This window comes from Rhea pennata, chromosome 24 (genome assembly GCF_028389875.1).
Source record: "Rhea pennata isolate bPtePen1 chromosome 24, bPtePen1.pri, whole genome shotgun sequence".
Lineage (NCBI taxonomy): Eukaryota > Metazoa > Chordata > Aves > Rheiformes > Rheidae > Rhea > Rhea pennata.
The window spans coordinates 2,420,144-2,448,134 of record NC_084686.1 but is presented as its reverse complement, the minus strand read 5'-3'; the positions used below and the strand labels follow the sequence as shown (position 1 = coordinate 2,448,134).

The window sequence follows — 27,991 nt, the reverse complement described above, 5'->3', positions numbered from 1 at the left end:
GCTCATTTTGGGGCGTGAGGGTAGAATTGCCTTATTCTCTCTCCCCCCTGCAGCCCCCACACAACTCGAGTACAGCTTCATTCCTGCAGTGACCCTGCAGCCTTCTCCGTTTGTTTTTGCCTTTGCACGAGGAATGGGAGGAAGCCTGAGGGAGGTGGGAGGCATCGGGCCCACGGGACAGACGCGCAGGCACAGGGCGGCAAGTCCCGGCGCCGGGCGCTTCTCTTGCTTTCACCAGTCTGCTGCTGTAGCGACAGCAACGCGAGCAGATGCACACCGGGGCCACGCTCCTGAAACACCAGGCCTTTAACTTGAATTCTCACTGTTTTGCATCTATGTTTATTTCTGTCCCCTTTTCTTCAATGTTACTTCTGTTTCCTGTAACTTGGTTATTTAACACACACACACGCTATACGTAAAATTGTATTTTCATAGGAACTCTGCTGTCTGCATTCGTGGCTTTAACAGGGCAGCCCTCGCCAGGCCGGGGCGCCGGGAGCACGACACGCGAGGGGAAGGGAGGCTGCCCGGAGCCGAGGCGGGAGGAGGCGGGAGGAGGCAGGCGGGAGGAGGCGGACGGGCGGGCGGGCGCTCCACGCTGCCTCCCCCCCACTCCCACGCCGCCATTACACGACGGCGGCGCCGCGCGGCGCTGCGCCGCGCTTTACGGCGTCGCGCGGCAGCGTCGCGCGGGGCCGTGCGGCGCCGCGCCCGGACGGAGGAGGTCACCGAGCGGCGGCGGCGGCGCGGCCGCGGCTCCAGCTCCGGCTCCGGCTCCAGCATGTGGCGGGTGTTGGCGCGGCGCGTGGTCCGAGCAGCGCCGGGGGCCGCCGGCCCCGCGCGGGGCTGCCGGGCGCTTGGCGGCGGCGCGGCGGCGGCGCGGCCGGGCCGGGGCCCAGCGCGGGGCGGCGGCAGGCTCGGCCCCGGCCCCGGCCCCGGCCCCGCGGCTCGGCCCGGGGGGCTGCTGCTGCCGCCCGCCTGGCCGCGGCTCGTCCCGCGCCGCTGCTGCAGCCTCCCGGCGCACCAGAAGGTAAGAGACCCCCCCCCTCCGGGGGGGCGGCCCGGCCCCCTTGCAGCCCGCGGGACTGCCGGGGGGCAGCCGCTCCGCCCGGGCAGCCCCGGTTCCTCCGTCCCGGGGCCGCCCCTCACCCCGCACGCTGAGGCCTGGCTCCCCCCGCGGGCAGCCCGGCTCGGCGCCCCGGGGCAGGCGGCTGGCGGAGCCCGTGCTGGGGATCCCGCTGCTGGGGCCGCCCCGGTGCTGACACTCTGCCCTGCTCCTGCCAGGTGGCCCTGCCGGCGTTGTCCCCCACCATGCAGATGGGCACCATCGCGCGCTGGGAGAAGAAGGAGGGCGACAAGATCAGCGAAGGGGAGCTCATAGCAGAGGTATCTCCAGGGCATGAGCTGCGCTGCGTTTCAAACAGGTTGCCTGCGTGCCCGCGGCCCTTGCATCACCCCCGCCACACACACACACACGCACCTTGGCACAGATCTTCTGGAGATGCTGCCAGTAACCAGTGACTAACAGCCTCTCAGATCTGCTGCTGCTTTTCCTGTCTCTGGAGCAGGAGCGAGGCTTACTTTGGAGCGTGTCTGCCCAGAGCTGGTGGGACAGGGTGATTTTGTTAGAGCTGGGTGCTTTGGGACTCCCTGCTCTCAGGTGGGGAGGTTCCGAGTTCGACACTCTTTTCCTTCGCCATAATGACATCCTGTTCGCTTTCAAAGGTGGAGACAGACAAAGCCACAGTTGGCTTTGAGAGTGTGGAGGAATGTTACTTAGCCAAGATCCTGGTGCCAGAAGGAACAAGGGATGTGCCTATTGGGGCCATAATATGTATCACAGTTGAAAAGTATGTATTTTGATAACATTTTGATTGAATTTTATTTCTTGGGGCTGCTTGGATGCCCTGCATGAAAGGCTTAGAGACAGCAGCCTGACTGGTTTTGTGGTTCCATATCCTCTTCTAGGCCTGAACATGTTGATGCCTTTAAAAATTACATACTGGATTCTGCAGCATCTGCCCCCCCTGCAGCAGCAGTGCCTCCTCCTCCAGCTGCAGCTCCCTCGCCACCATCTCAGCCTTCTCCTCAGGCGCCTGGCAGCTCTTACCCTCCTCATATGCAGGTAAGAGAGTATTGCTAATTAATTCATGTTTGTTGCACTCTTTTTCTGTGCCTTTGGCATTGCTGGCTCCAGGTCATTGTGTCATAAATACTGTCTGGAGCGGGAAGTTACCAGCTAGAGCTGCAGGTGTGTCAGCTGCCAAAATTGTTGCATGTTTAAACTCAGTGTCATTGGAGGTTGCAGTAAGCTGTCTTCTGAAAGTTATTTTAGCATTTCTGCTGTCAGTAGAGGGGAGGCTTGTCTTTCTAGGATTCTTAGACAGCCCAGAAAAACCTGATGTGTTTGCATGATTTAGAAATTTCTGACATAAAAAGACCAAGTGTGAAGTGTGAATAAGCGCTGATGTCTCGCTCTGAGATGTGAGCAGGACTGAAGTGTGGTACTGTGGCGAACACACCAGATGTGTCTGTGGGTAACTAATAATGAATTGTATTTGTGGGCAATCTTTTCGTTCTCCTTAGATATTGAAGTGTACCTCTGTTGCTGTTGTGTTTGAGTGCTTTGTTATGGCTATATTTCTACTAAATTCATTTGAAATAGGAAATTGCTGTGAATTTCGTTTTACAGATGACATGTATGGAAACTGATTTGTCTGAGGTGTTGTGGGAAATCGGTGATTGATCAAGGAGTTAATTCAAAGCTCCTTAATCTGACTTGTGTTTCTACTGCTAAACTGGTTTTCTTCCCACTGCTTGTCTTTTCCATCCAGTTCTGCTCTGAAACTGTGAACACACATGCTGTTTCTGTTGCATATATTCAGTGTGCATGTGAAAACATACAGCATCTTTGTGTACTTATTGGAGGACAAATGTATATAATTTTTAAAGGAGCCAAACCTGTTTGCAGGAGACAAGGTGACTTGTTTCAGTTTTCCCTTTGGTCTTACAGATAGCAACTGCAAGACACTCCCTGTGTAGTAGCGGTACTAAACACTTCAGTATGGCTTTTGCTTCTGCTTGCTTTCTTAAGCCTTGATTAAAGAAGCCAAACTAGAGAGAAGGCACAGTGCTTTGCTTCAGTGGAACCAGATCTGAGTGCAGCAACGACCACCTACTTATTTTGTTTGACAGCACTTAGCTCGGAGTTAGAATTCTATTTCTGTTCCTTTTTGAGTTATCAGTGTCTAATACACTTGTATTTGCTGGCTTCACAGGTCACTCTCCCTGCACTGTCACCTACGATGACAATGGGCACAGTGCAGAGGTGGGAGAAGAAGGTTGGGGAGAAACTGAATGAAGGAGACTTACTGGCAGAAATTGAGACAGATAAAGCCACAATAGGTGAGTCAGCTCTGTAGCCGAGATGGGGCAGTATAGTCTTAAAAGAGGAGGATCCAGAGTAGCTTTTGTGCAAACAATTCTGCAGCTGCCCCGGATACAGTGCTGTGGGAAACTAGAAACAGTTTTGTTACGTCTCATTCTAGTGTAGAGCTAGGCAGTGGAGCTTCTAAAAACTGTTCTGTGTCTTCGTCTGTTGTTGTAATACATGTACAAAGCACAGAAATGTCTGCCTGCTGGTTGCATGGAGAGGGATTCTCTTGCCTGCTAAAAAATGACAGGGCTTTAGCTACCAAAGTCTTTAGAAGCATTGTTTAGAGGAACTCTTCAGCTGTAGTAGGCACCAAAACAGTTTTGTTTCTTTCCCTTCCAGGCTTTGAAGTGCAGGAAGAAGGGTATTTGGCAAAAATTTTAGTGCCTGAAGGAACAAGGGATGTGCCACTAGGAACACCTCTCTGCATCATTGTGGAGAAAGAGTCTGATATTCCAGCCTTTGCTGACTACCGGGAGACTGGAGTAGTTGACTTGAAGCCACAAGCTGCTGTTCCCCCTCCTCCTCCACCAGTAAGGACCATCCTTAGTAAGGGAGGGGAACTATGGGGACTACTGAGAATTACTGGTCTGACCTGAACAGTTCTGCCGGTTTGACCCTGTGAAGCCATAGCTCCGGTCATAACATTTATGATCTTGCAAGTGCCAGGCTAACACACTCATTGGTGATGAGTATTACTTGTTAGGGTCATCCTGTTTGCCCCGCAAGCACGGGAGCAGATCACTTATGATCTCTTTGCCAGACTTGCTCAAAACTGTTCTAATGTCTTGTGCCCCCAAATTAGGACAAATCATTTATTTCACCTTTCTTGATGCACAGTTCAACAGCTTAATCGGCCAGCTTCCTGGGAAGTTTCTGACATGACTTTGGTACAGGGAAGCATCTCTGAATCTGAAAATCCTCCCAGATTAATGACTGTTTGCTGTTCCCTTGATTGATAATTAGATGGTCGTGTCCTCTTACTGTACTGGAGGGAAACCATCAAGGCTTTTGTTGAAGTTAGTGGCTTTGATTCTTCTGTTAAGGTGATGGCAACTCCTGCTGCTGCTCCTCCTCCGCAGCCTGCTGCTCCTCCCACTCCAGCTGTCGGGGCAGCTGTGCCTCCTCCCCAGAAAGGAAGGGTCCTAGTTAGTCCCCTGGCAAAGAAACTGGCAGCAGAAAAAGGAATCAACCTCGCCCAGGTGAAAGGTAAGTTGCCTTTCCCGTTCTCTCTCTGTCACGTATCTGTCCCTCTACGTGCATACTTACCTATCCTTTCCTTTCTTTCCTGTCAGGAACATTTGCAGCTCTCCCTCACCCTCAGGGCCTGTGTTAAATAACTTACCTCTGTTAAACAAAACTGGTACCCTTGTAAGTAATGCCCAATTGCAAATAATTGTTATCCTCTTATCTTTTTCTTTGACTGTCTTAGGTACTGGACCAGATGGTAGAATCACCAAGAAAGATGTGGAGTCATTTGTGCCACCCAAAGTTGCTCCTGTAAGTAAGCCTGAGATGTGTGGGAATGGCTGCATTGTTACAGTGATGGAAATGCTCTGTAAGCATGCAGTTATTACATGGAAGTGTTGTCCCTGGATTGGTTGGGTTATGATACTGCATGAACTATGGTGACTGTTACGTTGCAAAGCTTAACCTGTCAGAAACATGGAGGAAGTTTTCTTCCTTAATTTGTCCAGTTTGTATTTCACTGAAAAAACGAGTTCTGTGCTCCCGCTCCCAAGCATTCGTCTGATCCCAGCATCGCTTTGGGTTGAGGTAAGCCTAGTTGCAGTTGATCTGACATTGCAGGAAGGAGGCAAATAGAGTGAAAGTCAGTGTTGTGAACCGACAGCCTGTTGTTGTCCTTGTCTTAACTCTGTTCTTAAATCATCCTCTGTTATGAAAGGCAAGTAACGGAAGTGCTGCCTTGCGTACTGCTGGAAGGCATGCAGCTGAGTGTAGTTTGAAAGTGTCCTGTAGCATACATCTCTGCTGAATCCCTGAAGCGCAGTCACTTAGCAGAACTTAGCATTCTTGAAACTCTATTGAAGTGTATATCAGTTTCACTTCAAAATCAGTCCACTACTAGATTTAATAATCACACACAGGGTTTATAAATGTCTAAAGAATCTACTGGGGACTAGGGAGGAAAGACGAGAGAGCAGAAGTACCTGCTGCTCACAAGCAACAGACGGCACAGCCCCAGCACTCGCTGCACATGCGGACCTGCTCTGTCAAATGGTCTTTGGATAGTGCAGTGAACTGCGCTGTCTTTCTCTAATTGCAGGCCCCAGCAGTAGAGGCAGTACCTGCAGCTGCTGCAGTTGCAGCAGCACCAGTAGGGACCTTCACGGATATCCCTATCAGCAACATTCGGAGGGTGAGAAGATTTTTATCATTTTCTGAAACCGTTATTTGCTATCTTGAGTCTTCTGATTTGATTTGCTATTTTAATTGCTTCCCTTAATGACCCTCAGGTCATCGCTCAGCGGTTGATGCAGTCCAAACAAACTATACCTCACTACTACCTGTCTATTGATATAAACATGGGAAAAGTACTGGTGCTAAGAAAAGAACTCAATCAGGTAAGGCAGCTGGAGAGTCATGGTGTGAGCGTGGGGGAACAAAAAGCTAGATTCTCTCACAGGTTCCCCCCCCCCGCTGCTCTTTGGTAATACATTCCTTTGGTTTAGGAAAAATAGTTTTTTCACTGCGTGTACTACTTCTTGTGGATCAGTTCTGGCCTGTCTTATGACAGAATGCAATGCTTTAATCAAGTACTGTGCATTAATATTCTGATTTCCCTGAGAGAGTCACTTCGTAGTTTGCTTGGAGTTTTTTAGTTCTTTCAACTGGAAGGTATGGCAAAAGGTAAAAAGAGCACCTAATTTTTCAGCGAGGTGCCAATGCTAAGCCAAGTTTGGGGAAATGGACATAACATCCTCCCCCAAGAATTTATATATTCTTCAATTATGAGGGTGGTGTATTCACCTGCTGAATAATTGTGGCACTTCAAATATTAATGCTTACAGATAGTGTGATTCCCCCCACTCCCCCACCCAAGATTTTCTCTAAACAGGGCTGCAGCGAGTGACTATCTAAACTAATTGAGTTAATGTGTGAGAGAGAAACTGATGCTTCAAATTTCTTTATTTACAGGAGGTCTCGGATAATATTAAGCTTTCTGTTAATGACTTCATAATTAAAGCTTCGGCTCTGGCGTGCTTGAAGGTGCCTGAGGCTAATTCTTCATGGATGGACACAGTTATTAGGCAGTAAGTTTATGGTACGGTCGAAGCCAGAAACTTTCTTTGTTCAGTAGAGAGTTTATGGCATAATAGCAGATCTTCTGGTGGGATTTTGAGGGGGGAGGGGCACAGGTGTAATGTGAAGGCTGAGGGTTTTTAGTTAAAGTGCTAAAAGCTTTGTGTCTGAGGCCAGTGTACAATGTGAAATAGTTATCGCAAAATGAATGTTAACTTGAAATTGTCTTAATGCTTGTGAAAAGCTTTTCATTATGTCTTGCTAGAATAACTTGCATCTACATTGTGTCTTGCAGAAATCACGTTGTGGATGTTAGTGTTGCAGTGAGTACTCCTGCAGGACTTATAACCCCTATTGTGTTTAATGCACATATAAAGGGCCTGGCTTCCATCAGTAAGGATGTTGTTTCTTTGGCAACCAAAGCCCGAGAAGGTAAACTTCAGCCACACGAATTCCAGGTGAGGGGCTCTGATAGCTAATAATTATTGCTGCTCTTGACTTCTGTTCTTGTCCAGAATGAGCAAAGTCTGGTCTGTGATGTGTCTCAGCCAGGTTGATTAATGTGCCACATAAGACAGCTTCTGTGAATTTCTCTATGAATGTGTTTTTCTTGCAGGGTGGCACTTTCACAGTTTCCAATTTAGGAATGTATGGGGTTAAGAATTTCTCTGCCATAATCAATCCACCTCAAGCCTGCATTCTTGCAGTTGGTTCCTCAGAGAAAAGGCTGGTGCCAGCAGATAATGAGAAGGGGTAAGTTGATTCTGTGTATCGTTGCTCCTGGATTATAACTTTGAAGTAATGGCTAATTTTCTAACACTCCTGTTAGAAATTTAACTCCTGTTAAATTATCAGTTTTTCATTTATTAGTTGTTGATGCTCTACTGCTTTCAGTACCTTCTACAGGGAGATTTTGTGTTTTACTCTTAATGGCTGTGTGACCCTGTTCCAGTGAGCGTTGACTGATCTGCCCTACAGTTATCCGCACAACTTCCTTGCTAGTTAACAAAGGGCTGTTTTTTATCCTGAGGGGAGGGATAAGCTGTAGAAAAGTCTTGGGTGCACAACAGTTTAGGCACCCGTCCCTCTCTAATGACATGCTTAAATTTGCATCCTTAAGGAAATCCTGGGGGGTGGTTAATGATTCCAGTGTCATCTGTATAACACTGCCTTGCTTGCACTGGCATATACCCAGGTAATGTTTATGATAAGTAGCTTATCTTTCATGACTGTACCTCATGTTTTCTAACAGAAGAAAACATACTTTAAATGTGAAACAGTATAAGTAAAACTAGAAATAAAAAGGAGACAAATTAATGGAGGTTGGATCTAACGGACTATTCATTATGATTATCTGCTATATAATACCTGCTATTGCTGTTTTTTCTGTTAAAAGCTTTTTGTTTTGTTAGTGTCACTGATTTGGCATGGATTTTCAGAGGACTATGTGTTTATTTTCTCTTCTTTTTCAGATTTGATGTGGCTAGTGTGATGTCCGTTACACTTAGTTGTGACCATCGTGTTGTGGATGGAGCAGTTGGAGCACAATGGCTTGTTGAATTCAAGAATTTCCTTGAAAAGCCAGTAACGATGCTTCTATAATCTAACCTTGCGAGCAAAATTTTCCTGGGTCACACTGTTTTATTCTAAACAAGCTATTTAGACTTTAGTGTTCAGACTTAAGAGTTCTTTTTTTATTTTAAATATGTATTATATTATCTGGTAATCTTGTTACCAGTCTGTACAGATAAAATAGTTTGCAAAAAGGCTTTTCAAAGCAATATAGAGCTATACTGTATTTTTATACAGTTAGTTAACTTGCAAACTCTTCCAAAACAGAGTTAAGCATCCCAGATTTAAAAATTATCCAAGCAGTGTGCATACTGCCATCTGTTTCTGAGTGACAGTGAACAGAGGGGTGCATATCAAGTAATTTCATGATCTCTATGTCCTTAAATTTGAATATAAATGTCTCTTCACAGGAGTTCAGATGAGTTGGTAAATGAAATCTACAAGTTAGTAGAAGGTGAATTCTCTTACTAGTCTGTTCTCCTGCTGGGGTGGGCAAGAACGACAGATGCACTAAGGGACTGAAGGCCTTGGGAATAGTTCCTAAAAGGCCAAGTGTCAGCATTCCAAATCTCTTGGAATTTGGCACTGGTTCTGACTTTCCCAGCTACATGATCCCTTTTGAGCACTTTAACGTAAGGTGAAAGAACACTGACATCTCTGAGGTCAGCGCTCTCAGATACCACAGGAGGTGTGCTATCTTCTTGTGGACTTTCGCTTATATGTGCTTTTACATGAAAACTCTTTTGCTTTTTCTTTTGCTAAGTTAGTATCAGAATACGATGCCATGGAAATAGCTGTTTTGGAGAATGTTCAAGAGAATCCGTGTGTTGGAACCCATATAGGCAATCACACATGTTAATAATCCCATCAGTGGGAAGTAATCATGTGATGACTTGAATGTTTGAAAAAAATTTTCTTTTTCAGGCATTCTAATGTAGGAAGCTCTGAGTTAGTTACTGGTACAGCAGTCCTGCAAATTATCTGTGTTGTCCCAGCCTCAATAAGCTGCAGAATGTGCTATCCATGTATATACTGTATGTAAAATGCTTAAATAGTTCATTGGACTTGTGTCCAGTTACCCCAGTCATTGTATCCTGAAAGGGGTACAGTGGTGAACATTCTTAAATTTCACTTTCCAAATGGAAATGTTAAGGTAAAAAGGAGAATTGCATAGTAATTATGAAGTGACTAGGAGAATGAAATAGGAGAGAGAAGTTTAAAACAAACAAACAAAAAAAAACCTCAAAAAAAAAAGCAGACCTGATATTCTGTATATTGCATTAAGTACCATCTCCTGTAAAGTTATGGTACAAAATTTGCTAAAGGTGTTGAAAGAAAATACTGTGGGAATTAAATATTTTTGTGGGAACTATTTAATGTCTGCTTGCATTGATACCTGGTTTTCATGTCTGGCTTAAGCAAAAGAAGTGCTTTTTTATTTTTATGTTATTTTAAATGATCTAAAATAACTTGGTTCCAGACTTGCTCCAGTGAACCTGTGTGTTCTATTAAACATTTGGGATTGACAAATTACTAAAATCGTTCTTCTGGTGCTTTGCTTTTCTGTAATGTGTGTGGCTGTAATGTGTGTTTACCTTTCCAGTCTGGTAGTGAAACTCACCTTATTAACCTTACGTTGTAACCTCAAATGTTCAAAAATAACACATGCTTAAGTATTCTTGTGCTTGTACTACCATGCAGCACTGAATTTGAATCATCCTTGCTGCTATGTTCACTAGTACCTCAAATCCTGGTTAAAGGAAACCCTTGAACACTAATCTAAGTGGTTTGTCCTATGGAAGCACTTTCTGAATGACAGTTAGAATTAGGATTTTTGGGGGCGGGCAGTATGTTCCAATTCCATGTGTGTGTGCCTGGAGTGCTGACAGTGACTTCTGGTACTGCTTCCAGCCTGCAGCCTGCTGGCTCAGCTCACACAGTCACAGTACTTCAGCCTGGACTAGCAGCTATAACCACTGAACAGGATTTCAATGCAGCCTTCTAAGCTTCTTTGAAATGAAGAAGGGGGAAAGCTAGGAGTTGTTACTCCTTTGTAAGCCCCCTTTCAAAATTACAGTTTTACATCAACTTGTCTGATTTGATGAACATCATGGTGTAGTGCAAATATGGCACAGAAGGCCTAAGAACAATGTAATACCAAATTGGCGATGAAACTAAAATGATTTACCTTATTGTATGTCTCTTTCCTAATGAATGATATGAATGTGTATTAAGTCTTTGAAGGTATTTTGTGCTGTTAAGTTTTGTGTATTAGTGTAAACTCCTGCAGCTTGTTTTCCTAGTTGAAGTATTCCAAGATTGTTTTTGATAGTAGCTTCACCCATAAGTGTTCTTGACCCTTGATTCTTCATATGCTGCTTTGAATGGTATAGAACAGGTCTGTTGTTTCATAGTCTCTGTCTGAAATTAGCAAACTGATGAAATGAGAGCAAGTATATTCAGTGACTGAAAAGACTATGAAGCCTATTACAGTTAAGATTAGCAGGGACTGGTCTAAAAAGAACTGGAACAGGGTGTAGAAACAAGTTGTAGAACTGCACATGATGTATCTCTGGTGGTTGTTCCAGCCTTAAACACATGTGAGAGCTACTCTAGTCACACAAATTCAGTAATCAAAGAGCATTTGTTTAAAGAAAAATCATCAACTGCTATTGCTATATATTAAGGCAAAACTGAATGATGTAGTAAAGCTTGTATGCATTTAAGTTTCTTAAATATTACAGCTGTTAACATATTCAAGTATTTATTGAATGTCTACTTTTTTTAGAGAAAAATTTTTTAAGTTCAGTGGTGCTAATATTTCTCCAGACTTCCTTTTCTATGTCTGCACTCTGGGCTCTTTAATTCTAAAGGCATTTTGAGACACTCACCTTTGAAAATCAAAGGTTAACAAACAAACAAACAAACAAAACCACCTGTCATCACCAGGTAAAAGTCGGCATTCTCATTCTGGGCTTCTGTGAGCATAAACCTGACAGAACGCAGTCTTTAATGTTCTGGCTTGGCAACTGGCATTGTGATGAGCAGTACCCCTTTTCCTTTGTTAAATACTGCTGTAGTTGTTTCTTCATCCACTAATTCTGGTAGATCTAGTTGTAGTTTGTATTTTTCAGAGACCTCAATGATTACATCATCCTAAAACAAGCAAATTAAAACACTTGGTTAACTCTCTGGCAATGAATTAGTGAGCATTCCCAGGTCCTGGGAACTGCATACAATACAGAAACCACAAGGTTACTCTTTCTGTTAGCTTACCTTTGAAATACTCAGATCACACTCAGAAACAGAGCTAACCTTAGGCAATTCAATTTTCAGCTCAATCTTTAGTGGTTTCTTGTTTGTATCCTTCACAGTGAGCATTTCATAGACGGGTGTACTTAGCTCCTCTGGCAATTCTGTACTGGTAATTTCTTCTATCAGATGCGCTTTAGACTGTTTAACACTTTCCTGCAGCAGCACAGGATCATTGATGTGGTCCTCAACTTCCATACTGTGTAACAGCTGCTCAAGAGTCAGTTCTTTTAACACACAGACACAAAAAAAACTTACTACTGAGTTACTAGAAACTGTAATGTTATGCCAGTTGACAAATGTGTTATTAATTCAAAGTTCTGCTTTGCAATTAGAATGTTATTGGCTGAAGATTATAATTTGAAGTTTCTCTTTCACTCATGATTTCTACTTTGACTACCAAGTGGCTAAAAGTTAATGTTTTCAGTACACTGGTTATGGCAGCTACCCCTTTTTCTTTGGTCAGAGCAAGAGAGCCTCAGCACCTCAAAGGATCTGACCCCAGCTGAGTTCCTATGGCTGGCAGGAATGTGCTCTTTCAACATCACTACACTTTCTCCACTGTAGAATGCAGGAGAGCAAGGCCAGCAGGGTTAAACTCAAGTCTGGTAATGAATACCACACTGTTACTCTAAATTCTTGGAAGCGTCAGCTTTATGCTTAAGGCAAGGATTTGGGTAAGAATGATCAGGGTTGAAGGATCTTGGAGAAATCTGCTAGGCCTTTAGAGAAAAGTGACCACAGCCATACACATACCCTTCCCTGTGTTCTGGCTGAGAGGTGCAGTTGGCATCTGCTTTCCTTTCAGGCTTTGCTGCATCCTTTCCAGGCTCCCTTTCAGTTTGAATGTTTCAATATTGTAGGAACGTGAAAGAGTAAGGCTGCATTGTTCCTCAATGAATTTAAGTGTCAAAAGGACCAAGTGTTCCATTTCTTCTGGGTTTTCTTCTGCTTTCTGAAGAACCTCCGGGTTATATGCAACGTCTATAATGCTGTAATGTTCTAAAAATAATCAGTTACTTGTCAGCATTTTTGCAATGGTACCACATCCTCATTCACAGGGGCTGGCATGTATTGCCTACGACCCTATAGTTACAATAAGTTTCTGATTCTCTTTTAAATCAAGGGATTTGAAAGTTATAGTGCTGAATTTTTGGCTTTGGGCTGAGAGCTCATTCTCGAGCCTTGTGCACTGATCCACGTGCTGCGTTGGTGCTCGCGTACAGGGTCACAGTCCAAATCTCCGTGACCGCAGGAGGTCAGAGAGAGAGAGTGGGTGGCACCCGCTGGCTTTTCAGGGCGTAGGTGTCTACTGCTGGTCGCGATTTGTGAAGTTTTCCAGAGAGACAGGAGTCCAGAAACAGCCTTTGCGTCCCGAAAGCCCGGCGCCCCCCGAGCTCAGACCCGCCGCGCCCGGGAGGGCCCGAGGAGAAGCGAAGGGCCCCGGGCCGCGACGCACCCACCTGCCGCCTCTGCGACGTCCCGCAGCGCCCCGGCGCCGACGGGCACGGGGCCGGCGGGTGTCCGCGGCGCCGGGATCCTGCTCCAGCCGCACACGTTAACGAAGAGCGGCCTCGCGGCGGCGCCCTGCAAAACACCGAGCCGCGGCTGAGCGCCCCGCGCCCGCCTGCCCGCCCGGCCCGGCCCGGCCCGGCCCGGCGCCGCGCACCCACCGCGGCGCGGACCCGCACGCACAGGCGCGGCTGCGGCGGGGCGCAGAGCCGCCGCGCCTCGGCGCGCTCCTGCCGCAGGAGGCGGCCGTAGGCCTCCGGGTCGCTCTCCGCCAGGTCGTCCAGCAGCGACCACAGCTGCGCCGCCTCCGCCGCCATCTCGCCCGCCGCCATCGGCCCCGCCGTCGCCATGGCGACCCGAGCCGGAAGAGCCTCGCTCTGTCCCGTCCCCTCGCCTCTCCCCCCACACCCCGCCGTCCGCGCCCGCGCGTTCCGGCCCGGCGCTGCCCCTCGCTTCCCACCCGCGGAGCCCGGCGTCCCACCCCCGTGCCCCGCGGCGCACCCGACCGCCGGCAGCGCCGCGCCCTCCCGGAGCGCCGCCGCGGCCCTCCGCCCTGGGCCCGCCGCGGCCCGGTGCCCGCGGTGCGTGTTGCCGGGGGGAGACGTTCCGCGCGGACCCACTTCCGGCGGGGAGGCTTCCGCGGCGGCGCGGGCGGGCGGCGGCGGCGCGGGGCTTCGTGGCGGGCGGCTCGGTGCCGCGCCGGGCCGGGCCGCGCCGGGCCTCGCCTCCTGGCAGCCCCGGCGGGAGGATGTCGCGGGTGCCGGTGGGGAAGGTGCTGCTGCGGAACGTGATCCGCCACACGGGCGCGCACAACAAGGTACGGCCCGGCGCGGCCCGGCGCGGCGCAGCGCAGGGCCGCTGTCCCGGGAGAGCGCAGGGCCGCGCCCGGGCTCTCCGCTCGGGCCGGCCCGGCCTCCTGCACCTCGCGAGCCGGGGAGCCGGGCAGGGGGGAGCGGGAGCAGACGCGTCTCCCGGCGAGAAGGGGGAGGGTGCTGAGGCGGTGGCGAGGCCGCCGCGCTGCCCCTGCCCTGCAGCCGCTGCGCTTCCTGCGCTGGCGCCGTGGCGGGGGGCGGCCTGCCGCTGCGCGCCGGCCTGCGGGCAGCGCTCCTGGGACTTTATTGCATGGAAACTGTCCTTTGCTTCTTAAAAACAACAACAAAACCCTAATCCCCAGAAGCGAGAGGTTTTCTTTTCTTGTTGCAGTTTTTACATACTGTAAATGCTTCAAAGTTCTTGAACTTTGTGTTACGGTATGTATACAGTATTGTAGTGAATGATACAGGAGCTGCATCATCTACAGCAAGCTTTGTAATTAACCTTTGTTGTAATTAAGCAGGTCCATCTCATTAATCTCACACATTAACAAAATGATTCATTTGCAGTCAGTGTACATGAACATGAATGCCTACCGCACCCTCAGTATTTGCATGATGTGAGGTTTTTTTCAGTTTCTCATGTAAGTTCTTGCCTTGGCCTCGGCCTTCCAGGTGATGATTGTATACTGAGTTCTGTGGCTGCACGTAGGCTTGGAATGACGATGAGTGACAGTGCATGGTAGCCAGCGTGGGTGAGATAGCAAACCCAGGCAATCAAAGGTCCAGTTGCAGGATCAAACCCATTATTTATCATGGTGTTATACGTAGTTGTTCTGCTAGTGTGTCGCCGTGAAGAGATTTTTCCCTTTTTTTTTAATCTTAGTTCTAACTAGAAATACTCATCTCTTTTAGGAAAGTTTGGTGTTAATTTTGGAAGCAGGAGTGATGATATAGGAGCTGATATTACATGCTACCTTTCTGTAAAGTTTCCCTGGTGTGGAAAGGCTAAGCTTGTTTCACTATTATCATTTACAGATTCAGGAAGAGTCAGAAATGTGGAAAATACGGGAGTGGGAGAAGCAGACAGAAGAGACTTACTGGAGGAAGCAAAGCAGAATGCTGTCTGACACCTCCAGGTGGGTTTTAGTTGTGTGGAGGAAATAACTGCCTTGACTTAGCAGTAATTATAATACTAAATAATACTTTTAAAATATTTTAAGATCATTACGTGATGACCATATAATGTAAGGAGACTACAGTGGTGGTAGAGATCCATGCTTCCTCTTTAATGAATCCCCCAAAAGAGATCAGAACGCCTACTTAAGTCTGACTTTTTATTTGTTCATCTAGATGTACAATCTTTAAAATACAAGGTTAAGTAGGCCTGGCTCTGTGAAGCGGTTGGGGTAGGAAGTGCTTAAGTAGCATGTCAGGATGTTGTAAGGAGAGTCTAAATGTACTGGCACTTCAAAGGAGATGTAGGTTTAACAGTGAACAAAATTGTTCTAGTATGGGGTTTTGCAATACCCCTGGTATTGACTGCCACTTGAGGAGTATCTCTTACACCATTCTGGTGTAGAGGGGGGGGGGTGTTTTTGTTTTTTGTTTTGTTAGGTTGGATTTTTACTGGTGTGAAGACTTTTCAGAAGCGTGTATGTTGCAGGAAGTGGTTTTAATTTCTCAGGAGAGAGCATGTTTCACACTTGCGCTGAGTCCACTGATGTTGCTTGGCTCAGGAAATGTAGCATTTCGAGTGAGAAACAGAAATTCAGCCATAGACATGTGAGAGCACTGAACATTGTTGATGCTTTTTGTTGGATCGAGAATCTTAGTCCTGATACCTGATCAGGTTCCAGTTCTAGTAGGTCACTTCTACTTCCTGAGTTCCCCATCTGCTGTTTTCCACAGTTTATGTCTCACTGCATTTTGTTAATCTGCTCCTGCAGAGTATTCTGGAGGAAGAGAAACTGTGTTTTTGGTGGCAGGCAGGGTAAAGAGGAAGCTCTTTAAAGTACTGTGAGCACTGCTGTTTGCAAATAATTACACTGTGCATGGAAAGCAGCAGTAAATGTGAAAAAGAGTGTTAGCTACTGAATTGGCTTTGTAAGAGCTCTTAATGATGACTGTCTGTTGAAATGATATTCAGTCTTCTTGCATAGATGGACATCCAAGACTTGCTGGATTTTTGCTCCCCTCGCTGGACTAACCCCTTGCTCAGAAAATTTCTCCATCAGAACTGACCGCTGAAGGACAACTGTTCTCTCTCTGCAGCAGTCGGATGCGCAGTGACGGTTTTGATGAGGAGAGCCACAGGGCCGACTGGAAGGCCAAGAACTCGCATTTTCTTGACCCCATCGAAGATGATCTCCTTAGGGCCCGGTCGTGGAATAAAAAGCTCTATGAATGTGAAGCTAACATGCCGGACAGGTCTGTGGGGGAAATAATGCTCTGAAGTCCTGTCCCTGAAAGTTGGTACATCTCTCTTTCCAATTTGTACTGCTATAAAATAGTGGTTGATCTCATTCTGAGGCTTAAAAAGTAAGATGCACAAACTTGTGCAGCATCACAGAATGCCTAGATTTGAGTTCATCCATCAAGTTCTTAAGTCACATTAAGCTTTGTGTTTGTTACTTTGCCCAACGAATTGAGAAAAAGTCTTGAGAAATGCAGATTAGTGCACTCAGGTATTTCAAAGAAATGTGAGTTGTGCCATTTCTCTAATCTGAAATAATAAGGAGACTGAAAGCATCCTGTGTGTTAAAACAGTATCATCCAAATTGGTTGCTTTTCCTTCCTTTTATGATGAGAAGGTTCTGATATCCTTTCTTCTTTGCTGTCTAAACTTGTGCTCATTTTGTGGTTCTGTCTTTTCAGAGCTTTATTTATTTATTTTTATTTTTTTAAAAGCCTTGTCTATTTCTAACAGATGTTTCTGCTTTCTTACAGATGGGGTCATAGTGGCTATAAAGAGTTGTACCCCGAAGAATTCGATACGGACAGGTAAGACAAACAGGCTCACTAAGGTATTCAGAATCTTATTTCTTTCAGGTTGTGCAGGGAATTTTATGACTTTCAGTTCAGTTAGAGATCCTTCTGAAAACTTCTAGTCCATTAATGTGGATTTTTTTTTAAATTTGGAACAAATTAATAATTTCATAAGGATGCTGGCATTACCTTCTAAGGCAGAAAACATTGAGTTAGGCCTTAAGTTGTCATCTTCTGGGACGCTCCCTTCTCTGTATCGTGTTGTCCCTTGTTTGAGTCTCAGAAAGGGGATCTTATATTTATCAGACCTTCAGCTGTAGTTTAAGTTAATAAAATATTATGAATATGAGAAATCTGTCTGAGTAATAGACTGGATCCAAATCAGCTCAGTATATAGCCCCTCAAATATCAGCTCTAGATTTCCCTTTGTGTTACAGTGTACCTGGATTATCTGTGTTGCTCCTTATTTGAAGAATATGAACCCTCCCTTCAAAATGGAGACTTGATTGTAAAATAAAAGTTTAGACAACATTAATTGTTCTTAAACTATATCTAGCAGAATCGTTCAGTACGCTATTCATCTGGAATTTCAAATTCACAGGTTTGAAATAACCTGCTATGAATGACTTTTTCATACATGGTTGTTTTGAATGCATGTACTCCTTGCTTCTGGCTAAAATATCATAAAAATTACTATTAGAAAGATGTGGGCCTAAACCATTAAAAAAGCATTTGAAATAAAGAAAGCTACCTTATCTGTCATAGCATTTATTTCCCTGCACAAGTCTAAAGAATAGGCTTGCTTAAAACTTTGAGATAGAAAAGGCTCAGCTGTTACTGTTGTAGGAAAGGCCTGCCTGTCTACTTCCTTCTGGTCATTCTTGCTCTTTTTACAGTGACCAGCAAGAAGGAGATGAACAAAATGCCATCAATGGGAAGAAGAAAACTCATCTGGGAAAGCAACCTGCCCGTGAGTCTCACAAACGGAAAAAAACAAAGAAATCACACAAGAAGAAACAAAAAAAACGGTCACACAAAAAAAGAAAGAAAAAGAAAAAGGAGCAGGTGAGAACATCATCAGACTCTTCCCAGGAGAGCGAGTGCTCGGAAGAGACTTCAGGCACCCGGAAGGGGAAACACAAGCGCAAGAAAAAGACCAGAAAAGTGCCTGCCAGGAAACCTGCCTCTTCTTCTGGGCAGGAAAGTGACTTTTCCCATGCAAGCAGCTCAACCACCAGCAGCTCTGAGGACAGTGAATCTGAGGAGAAAAAAGAGAAATGCCCCCCAAAAAAGAGAAAGAAAAGGCACAATTCTGTGTCGGAGAGGAGCAATGAAGTACCAGAGAAGAGGAGCAAGAGGAAGAACTGGAAAGTGGCAGCTGATGAGAAATCAGAGGATAGCTCAGATGAGGACTGATGAGGAAATACCGAGTTTAGGCTGCAGCTCGGACAATAAGGTAGAGGACAGAGGCAGGTGTTTTTCTTTCAGCACTGCCACACGGTACAACATGTGTTCAGCACTGTGGTTTATACATCCTGCCAGCCCGCAGCGGAGAAACTGAGCTCTGGCCGCCTGCCGGAGGCGCTCCCTTGCTTTTCACTGACTCGACCTCGGAAAAGCTGGGGAGCAGGTGCCCATCTTGCAGGTTGGTCCTGCCTTCTCCAGATTCTCTTTATGTTGCCAGGTTGACCTTTGATGCACAGGAATGCCAAAGGCTGTCTACAGGGGAAAACAGGCATGTTTGCACCATTTTTATTTTTTTAATTAAGTTTTAACAGTTTTTTTTTTCATTACACAAGTAATGACCAACACATGCAATAAAAGAGCGGAGAGATGAAAGTCTGTCAGCTAAGCTGTTAAAAAAAGAAATGCTGTTGCGTTTAACCACGTGGTAACTTTGTCTTCCCTCCCTCCAGCAGAAGCAGACCTGTGTGCTGCACGGGAGTTAGCTGGAGGCAGGAGGGAGCAGAGGAGAATGCTCTCATTGTAGCTGAAGGTGCAGACACCCTTTCTGTAATGAAGGGAGAGCAGAGCAGTGTGTGTGTGTGTGGGGGGGGTGTGATTTAGACCTCTTTCCAAATCTCTGGCGCTGAGTGGCCGCTGTCTGGCTTCCCTTCTTCCCCCGCTGGGGAACGCAGCACCCGTTTGTGCTGGCAGAGGAGCCTCTGCGGGCTGTGCGTTGTCTCTGGTCTGCGCCGTGTATCAGTGGGGAAACGCCCGGGGGGCAGCTCGCCCCGCCGCCGAGCGGCCAAACCTTCCTTTGGGGGGCGCGATGGGTAACCGCGGCGATGGCTGATGCGTCCGTCTGCGTCCCGCGCTGGAGCCCGGGGCACGGGCCGGTGTCAGGGCCGAGGCCGCGGGCGGCCGGGCCGGGCCGGGCCGGGCCGCAGCGCCCCCGCCCGCCTCCTACCGGCGCCGCCGGAAGCGGAAGGGCGGCGGCGGCGGCTTCCGCTTCCGGCGCGCTGCCCTTGGGCTGGTGGCAGACGATGGCGGCGCTGGCGCTGCTGCGGGCGGGGCTGGCGCGGCCCCGCACCGCCGCCGCCGCCACGGGTGAGTGCGTCGGGCCCCCTCCACACCCCGCGGGCTGCCCCCCAACCCCGGCGGGCCTCTCCCCCCCCACGGCGGGCCGCCCCCCCCCCCCCCCCGCCGCGGGCCGCCCCGGCCCTGACGCCCCGTCTCTCCGCAGCTCTCCTGCTCGGCAGGACGCCGCTCCGCCCGCCCGCCCTGCTGGCCGTCGCCCAGCGCCCCGCTCCGGCCCGGCAGAGCCACGGCCCCCCGCAGCCCGGCCACGGTACGTCCCGCGCCCCGCGGAGGCCGGGGGGAGGGATCGGGGGGGGGGGGCAGAGCGGAGCCCCCGCGGCTCCCTGCGTGGCCTTTGGTGCGGCCGGCGGCGCCGCGCTGGTTCCGTTGCTCTGCGCTTCACTCTCGGCTAAGGAGCGGGTGAAGGGCCTCCGATCTGCAGCGTCCCCCGCCGGCTGCGGACAGTCTCTGAACTGTAGATGCTGACCGAAAACGCTGTGGAAATAAACCTTCCCTGCTTGTGAGCAAAAGTGGTAGTTTTTTTCAGCTGAGAAACCATAGAATAAAAGATTTTTAACACCCCCCCCACACACACACATAGGCACACATGAACAGGTCTGTACTTGTTCAGGCCTAGCAGCAGCAATAACACGAAAGTTCAGCAGTTGTGGCTTCTTTCTTGACTGATTTACTTCCGATTTACCCAGGTTAATCTGTGAAGTCTGATCTGCAGGCAGAGCCTATGTTTTAAGTTGTTTCTTCCTCTGTCGAGATGGTAAGAATACGTGGAGATGGTGAAAGATAACCACGCCAAGCCGTGCTTCCGGTCTCGTCGTTGGTTGTGCAGTTAAATAGGAAAACTTTCTGACCAAAGGTCAATGTTTCATAGGTGGTTTTGTAGTCTTAGAGGTAGAAAATACAAAGAAATGTTTTTAAAACGAGCTACTTAACCATGGCTAAGCCATTTCCGTCCTTTTCTTTCTGGCCTTGATACTAAAATTCAGTGAGAACTTCCTAAGCTACATTAACAAAACTTTCCTTCGGCTGTACAATATGATGTTGCAGAGTCTCAAAGCTAAAGAGAATCCAGTTCTCAAAGCAAAGGTTCAACGAACAGCAGATCTCAGATGTGCGCTGTGTAGTGCTGCGGGCCCTGGAGTCTCCTGGGAACATCTTGATAGTCCATAGCGTTGCTCCCTCTCAGGTTTCACTGCAGATCCTTTGCTTTTCCTATACTGTCACTTTTTGAAATCTGTTTTTTTTCTTGCAAAGAAGAAAAGCTTTAGGGTACGTTCCAAATTCAAAAATTTGTTTAGCCTTTACTTTCAGATAGCTGGGTATCATCTGTGTGTCAGGCAAGGGCCTTGCGAGTATTGTGTTCTGAAAGTAATTACAGAGTCAGCTCTGTGCGGGTGTTTTTTGCTTAGGCTGCTGATATGCAGGTTCAAAGTTCTGCTTATAATACTGAGTCTTCGGTTCCTTTCAGAACCTTCTGAGATTTTCTGTTTTCCCTAATAATACCTGCAAACTTAAGTAAAGGTTGATTACAGAGCTTGCTAACTGGTTGTTCTACATCTAGAGCCGTGTGTTACGTAGACCGTATTGCACACAGCTGAATATCTGTGAGGAATTGAAATCCTTTGGCCTTTACGCTGCTCCTAGGCCATTCATCACTGTGATGGTCCTAGAAGTTTAATTCACTTTTTACAGTTAAAAATAACAATATTGATTCCTGGGTGGAACTGTGTACCAAGCTGTTGTAGATGCGCTATTCACTGGCATCTGTAGCTGCGTCTGTCCAGATTTTGAAGCCCTTTTGAGACAGGCAGGGGTATTAAATGTCATGTAACACTCAGGAAACACACCAGATAAAAAGGCTTTGGTTTCAGAGGGTTTTGTTTCCTGCGATGGTTGACCTTGACCTTGTTCTTGAACCATACGCGGTGAACTTAGGACTGCTGTTTGTTCTGACTTCACCTGTTGAGACTTCTAGTCTTCTCCAGTGAAAGGAGCTTCTTTTCCTTAACAGCAGTAAAGAGAGGAATACTTAAAATGAACCTGTAAGATGCTGTAAAATAGATACATATTCTACAGCAGTAATTCAGGGATCTTGATTTTGCTCAGATAAAAGCTTGGTAGTCAGAATTGAGAAAACTATTGTGTTGATCAGGAAGAGGTATCTGTTGTTAAGACTGCAGCACTCGGAACAGAAACTTTGCACTGAAACATACTTCTCCTTGCAGGCAGTTCCAAGGCTGCATCCCTGCACTGGACAAGTGAGCGAGCTGTCAGTGTCCTCTTGCTGGGCCTCCTTCCTGCAGCCTATCTGTATCCTGGACCAGCTGTGGACTATTCACTGGCTGCAGCCCTCACTCTCCATGGTCACTGGTAAGCACAGTAGGTCCTTCAAAATCAAAAATAAAGTCTCATAGTCACGATGGGTCCAGGCCTTAGGTGAAAGTCTCGGTTTAACTCCATATAGGGCAGTAAGTCTATTGACTTATTTCCTCATTACTGTGAAACTCCTAGAAAGCGACACACACCAAATCCTTACTCTTCAGGTTCTGGTGACTGCCATCATCTTCGACAAAGCCAGCTGTACTTTGAGTCTTTCTCTGTCACACTGTTCTCTCAGCAGCAGGCAGAATAGATACTACAGTTAAAGTATCTGTAGTATCTACAGAACTTATCATTCTGTACTGTTCTTCTCTAGTCAATATCTTGTGCTTCACCAGTAACGCAATATCTTACCTTAGAAGGCCTTCCTTGCTAGTGACTGTTCTTGGTGGGGGGTTTCTTTTTGTTTTGCTTTGTTTTTTTCTCCCACATTATGTTTTACCACATAGTATCTGAGCATATCCTTAAAGCTGCATCAGTGTAGAGATTTGCAATATTTGTATCTTGGAGAAGAATCAGTATTTTGTGAACAGAGGAGAGCAGAAACAAGACAGGAATGTATACAAGTTGTTCTTACAAGTTTCTCTGGGCTCCTTTTTTGCTTCCTTAATGGGGATGAGATTCTGCATAATGAAGAGATCATAACAAAGATTGTACTAAAGAAACTGAGACCTTGATCATTCATTTCTTCTGATTCCTAGGAAACAGATGCTTGCTGATATTCTTCCTATTAAGTGTAGTTCTGCTGTGATTTTTCACATACATAGACGAGATCAGTGTTTCTTTCCTTTGAGTCAGTTGGGAGTGTGCCCAGCTACATGATTCGCCTAACTGTTAGTGTTTGCATTTTTGAAATGGTCTTGGTTCATAGTTCCTTGTGGCAGGGATAAAGCAGATAACCTTGCCTGTCAAAGTACATTTAATTTGGTTATCTTGAATCTGAATTTTGCTCTTTCCAAATTGTACCAGGCATTCTTGCACTTGGCTCATTGTGCCTGGGAGCTTCTTCCCAAAGCCCTCAAATGTAGTATGGAGTTCATCTGAAATGTAGCTATCCTTGAAAATCCTGCCAGAACTCTTTCATATATAAAATAAATAAAACTAATGCCTTTGAAGCACTTCTCCACTTACCTGGTATGTGCATTTCAGTGTCATACTAAATATGAACATATGGGGAAGTTCCAGGCAATGGAAAAGGTTGCTGCACCTTCATGTGTTGAAATGAGTTGCCTGGAGGACATTTTTTGGTGATGCATGCAAATTTGGTTCTGCAGTGGATGTTTCTGACACATGTCTGGATTGTTCATGCAAGAAATCCTTTTTCTGTAAACAGTGTGGGGATTTCCCCCATGTGAAAAATGTGTTGCTTCTTCTGTATGACACTTCTGGTAGCTCTTATCAGAGTACGTCCCCCATTTGTGTGGGTTTTTTTGTTGTTTTCTTCTTAAGCTGGAAATTTTCTCCGGTATTAAATTCTTGATTTGCAAAGCATAGGCTTAAAAATCTGAAGTGTTACTACACAGGAAAATTCTTTTCTGGTGCTGTCACGTATACTCAGTGGTGGAATAAGACGAAAAAAAGATCTTTAGCTTGACAGAACAGATCACTTGATCAGAATATTCATGCTAACAGCCAATAAGAAGCTGCAGCATCTTCATATAATATATTTTGTGTTCTTCATTGTTCTGACTTGACACTGAAGACTATGATGAAATCTTGGGATCTGACCCTATGCGGCCCGTTTTGCTATATATATGTGTGTGTGTATATATATGTGTATATATATATATATTTCTTCAGGAACAGTTGTCTAAAAATATATTGGAAACACTGCTTCAGCTGGTCTAATGGCAGCTTAGTCTTTGGACTGACAGTCACCTAGCTTTCTCTGGAAACCTGAGGCTGTGTTGATCTCGTGTCTTTTTCACTGGCACATAATAGAGACTTCTCTGCCCAGTGAAGCGGCTGTGCTGTAAGCTGCCTTGGACATCTGTCACACGCTAGCTTTTCCCCACTAATTCCAAATTCTTTGTTGGGGCCACTTATCTTTTTCCCTGAGGCAGTTTTATTCTGCCATGCGAAGCAAACACCTTTTGAAAATGCTTTACCAACGCTGCAGTCAAAGGGCAGCCTGTGAATCCCAAGTTGCCTGATGTGTCTGTGCCTAGGACCACGCAGGGTGCGGGTGGGGGCTGCTTGCACTCCTCACACTCCACTGTCCAGCCTGAGTTGATAGCTCTGACAGTTTGAGAGTAGCTGCCTTTCAGATTACATCCACTTTCTGCCTCTCTTCTCTGTGTCTAGTGGTTTCTTATCCCCCTTTTCTTGCTTTTGGTGTCTTAAAGGTATCAGTCCCATCTGAGCAAAGATGAGCTTGGTGTTCACTTCCAGCTTGGTGTTCACTTCCAGTGGCATCTGCTGCAGCACTTGGATGCTGCTAGGTCACGAGCTTGTCCCCTAATTAGACAGATCCTTCAGTTCCAGAGTAGACAAAGGCAAAATTCTAGGAAGCAAACCATTGCATTAATACACTTCTCTCTTGCAGGGTGACATCTGTCACTGCAGAAGGCAGATATCACTGTGTTTTCAGGGAATAGAACTACCACATCACTTTAGTCACGTCCCTTGTCTTCCTATTGCAGGATAGATTAAATGTGGCACAAAGAGTGGACTTCCAGTGTGACAGATGTAGGAAAACCCCTGAGTATGCTAATTTGTTGTTTTTGTTGTGCTATTTTCTAATTTAAACATGCATCCTGGAATTGCTGGTGCCTTTTTGTTTAAAGGCTGGTCCAAGTGGCACACCTTGCTGTTCAACCAAAAAGCATGTTCCCTTTGATTTCTTCTGACCTGGGAAGTCAGGCTAGCTGCCCACTATTTCTTAGAGACAAATTATACTGTTTGAAAAAAGCTGTGCTCAAGACTTTGTTTCCTAAATACCATTAAGAAAACTCTGAGCTAACATATATATATATTTTTTAATTGAAGTAGAATGAATTCCAGAGTGACTTTTTTTGAAATATGTTTGTCTGCTTCCTTAGTGGAAGCTCCTGTTTTCTGTACAGAAGGGTGATGGGGATGAAAGAAATGATGTGATTGAACTAACTTACACCAGTAGCACGGAGAAGAGTATTGGTATCAGTTACAGTAGAATGCTCTTATAAGTTGGGTGCATTTTAGTGAGGAACGTTCTTCTCTGTTCTCAGCTTGTTTCTGTCTCTCTCTCTCTCATTCTGTAGGGGTCTTGGACAGGTTATAACTGACTACGTCCATGGAGAGAGAGCCATTAAACTGGCCAATACAGGTCTGTATGTGCTCTCAGCCGTTACCTTCGCTGGGCTCTGCTACTTTAACTATCATGATGTCGGTATCTGCAAGGCTGTGGCCATGCTGTGGAGTCTCTAAGATGCATCCGAGTCCCTGACGAACATGATTGTTCACTGCTGCCTCTGCTTCATCGTGTTTTTACCGAGATGTTTAATGCAGGAGAAATGAGTAACAGAGGGTCCGTAGTATGTACATACCACAGCAGCAAGCAAAGAGCTAGTATTTTAGAAATCAATATCGATCATTTCTTGGTTTATTGAAACAGTAAAAATGCTGGAAGAGAAGTAGATTTAAAGTGAATTCTGTTTAGGCAAGAGCAAGTTGGTTTTAAGATGCATTATAAATTGGAATGAGTTATTTAAATCATTAACAGACTTATACAGCTGAAGATAACTTGCCTTTTAGCATCATCTTGAATTTTTCTCATCTTTTCCTTTTTCTAAAATAGCTGCTATTTGGTTTCCTATTTTGTAAACAAATTTGACCTGAGAAAAGTTAAACTATGGTTCCAGCATCACAACAACTGAACTGTATGTAAGGCACTCTCTGTAACTCTTCAGGCCCTGAGAGTTAATGTAGAAAAGGGAATATCTTTTTTCTTAATCCATCCAATAAAGAATTTACAGAAAATGTATGTGTGTGTGTGTGTGATTCTGAGACATTTTTTTTCCTACTTTTGGGTTAGTTCAAATGTTTTCACTGCAGATAAGTGTTTTGGGTTTTTTTTTTTTTTCCTAAAATAAAGCTCAGGGACTAATTCATACTGTTACAGCTCTATATTACTTTCTGGAGATGTTGTGTTAAACAAAAATACTTTTTATGAATGTGGATTGTCCTTAAGAAGACAAATACTGACTTAGAAGAAGAGGAATTTTTCAGATTAAATTTAGCAGCCATAAATAGCCTATGGCTTTCATAGCTTCCCTGAAATCTGTATGTTCATCCACACAAATGTGTTAATTAACAGTTTCATCTAACTTTAACATTTTACTCTTGCCCTGATAAAGTTGTTTGTTTTCTAAATAAACACAGCTACTCTTTTCTTCTGTGTGACTTCAAAGACAGCAAAGGTAGCCTTTCTGTCATAGCTTGACTTGAAAATGAGACAGCATTCTTTCTCACTTCTTTAGGTTTCATAGCATTTTACAGGGGGAAAATTGATTTTTTTTTTTAACTTCACTTATCTTTTCTGACTTGCACGGTAATAAGGATTGGTTAACTGTTTCCAAATTTTAGTGGTACTTCTGTGATACTATTAATAGAAGAGGAAGAGAATTGTGTGTTTCCATCAGTTTGAGTATGCAATAGACAGAAAGAATAAACTGCTGTCTGAATTCTAGCAGATTAATTTCCCAATATGATTTAAAAAATCTTTGTTTTTATTAAAAAAAAAGTTTGCATTTGATTAAAAAAAAATATGTAACCATGAGAAATACTGTATAACTGGCCACTTTTGCTTTGCTAGACTTGATAGAAGAATTGAGGTGATTGCTTCTGTCTGATGTGGTCTGATTTAGATATGATGTAACAGTCATTATTTCAGTACGGCAAGGAGGATGCATGTGTATGACTCATTTGTAGATACCTCTACAGAGTTTGAGTAAGTATCATAGAAAGTGTTTGGCATTTCGTGTTTTGAGACTGAATGTGAGATGCAATTTTCTTAATACTGTATGTGGTATGTGTCTAAGATACGTTGTGTAAAGAGCAAGTTACATGAGAGCTCTGAGAATGTAGTAGTCCAGATGTGCTACGTTAGGGACTAGCAAGTCTGAGACCCGTTCTTTGTGTTTTTGGTGCAAAAATGAAAAGGTAATAACCAGAGCTTTCTCTGTGAATGAAACGTGTTCCTCAGTCCTCTTGAAACCGGATCATTTGCTCTTGATTATAATTACTGTTTCTATGAATTATTGTGGTGGGTGTTAACCATTTGGTCTGTTTATCATTCATCACGCCTCTACAACTGGGACTGAGCCCTACCGGGTGTCTGGGTATCTTAAATCCATTCTGGAGTTTAAGCCCCTCTAGTGAACTATTCTTAGTGCACTATGGCTTGAGTGGTAGCTGTACCTGATCCTAGGTAACCGGTTTCTAATAGTCTCTAGTAGCTAGGGTAAGTGAAAACCTACGGACAGCAAATTGGAAGTTGAGATCCTCAGGGTTATCACAGCAGTTTCTTGTCGCTAACTTACATGCTTTTATAAAGCTGCTGAAATTACTTTTTTTTTTTCCTGCCTGTATTGGGTATGACAACTGTGCCCTCTTTTTAAATGTTCTGCACAGCAAGTTGAGGACTAAGACTAGCTGCAACCCATGTTCAGATTATCACTAGCTGGAGTTGGATCAGTAGATAACCTGTATTACTTGTAGAAAAGAGTATGTCATACCAATTTTCTCAAGGATTAAATACTCAAAATATGTTACAATTATCTTGTACTTGGTGAAGTCCAGTGTTTTTTTAGTTGCGTACATAAAACAGGGTTCACTGCTTGACCCCAACATATGCCATACCATTACATCCATAAAATGAGATAGGCTCCTTAGAGAAGCCAGCCAGAGCTACCTTGGTTCTGAATAGCATGCTAAGGAGAAATGCGTACTTCATTTAGTCACTAATTTGCAATTAAATGTTAAATTTTAAAAACTTACATTAAAGCATGTAAGTTGCTAGTGGGCTACAGACAAATAGCTTTATTAGGACTTTACCTATTTAGAGATGTTATCAGTTTCCTAATTAAAGATTTGTGTAAGTTCACAGTACAACAAATTCTGTTATTTCCACTTCAGCTGAAGGTGAGAATGTCAGTTGTGTAACTGATTGGTAAGGACTCGGGAAATCATCTTTATGCAAAGA

At 45.5% G+C, this 27,991-nt stretch overlaps 4 protein-coding genes across 4 annotated transcripts; 3 read left to right on the top strand and 1 right to left on the bottom strand.

Moving 5' to 3' along the window:
• Positions 1-698: 698 nt before the first annotated feature.
• Positions 699-11,032, top strand: DLAT (dihydrolipoamide S-acetyltransferase). The gene is made up of 14 exons (XM_062594609.1): positions 699-1,030; positions 1,285-1,386; positions 1,726-1,850; positions 1,969-2,125; positions 3,279-3,405; positions 3,776-3,966; positions 4,480-4,642; positions 4,866-4,933; positions 5,721-5,813; positions 5,911-6,018; positions 6,593-6,708; positions 6,993-7,155; positions 7,314-7,450; positions 8,170-11,032. The coding sequence occupies exons 1-14, from the start codon at positions 782-784 to the stop codon at positions 8,297-8,299; spliced, it is 1,929 nt and encodes a 642-aa protein (XP_062450593.1). The 5' UTR covers positions 699-781; the 3' UTR covers positions 8,300-11,032.
• PIH1D2 (PIH1 domain containing 2) lies at positions 11,017-13,437 on the bottom strand. Its single transcript, XM_062594610.1, has 5 exons — positions 13,255-13,437; positions 13,045-13,168; positions 12,338-12,583; positions 11,546-11,808; positions 11,017-11,425 (listed from the first exon to the last, which is right to left on the bottom strand). Exons 1-5 carry the CDS (start codon positions 13,423-13,425, stop codon positions 11,279-11,281), a joined length of 951 nt encoding a protein of 316 aa, XP_062450594.1. The 5' UTR covers positions 13,426-13,437; the 3' UTR covers positions 11,017-11,278.
• Positions 13,438-13,766: 329 nt separating this feature from the next.
• Positions 13,767-18,732, top strand: NKAPD1 (NKAP domain containing 1). The gene is made up of 5 exons (XM_062594611.1): positions 13,767-13,910; positions 14,944-15,044; positions 16,180-16,335; positions 16,855-16,908; positions 17,790-18,732. Exons 1-5 carry the CDS (start codon positions 13,842-13,844, stop codon positions 18,307-18,309), a joined length of 900 nt encoding a protein of 299 aa, XP_062450595.1. The 5' UTR covers positions 13,767-13,841; the 3' UTR covers positions 18,310-18,732.
• Positions 18,733-19,358: 626 nt separating this feature from the next.
• SDHD (succinate dehydrogenase complex subunit D) lies at positions 19,359-25,767 on the top strand. Its single transcript, XM_062594612.1, has 4 exons — positions 19,359-19,443; positions 19,580-19,684; positions 21,657-21,801; positions 25,050-25,767. Exons 1-4 carry the CDS (start codon positions 19,380-19,382, stop codon positions 25,213-25,215), a joined length of 480 nt encoding a protein of 159 aa, XP_062450596.1. The 5' UTR covers positions 19,359-19,379; the 3' UTR covers positions 25,216-25,767.
• Positions 25,768-27,991: the final 2,224 nt, after the last annotated feature.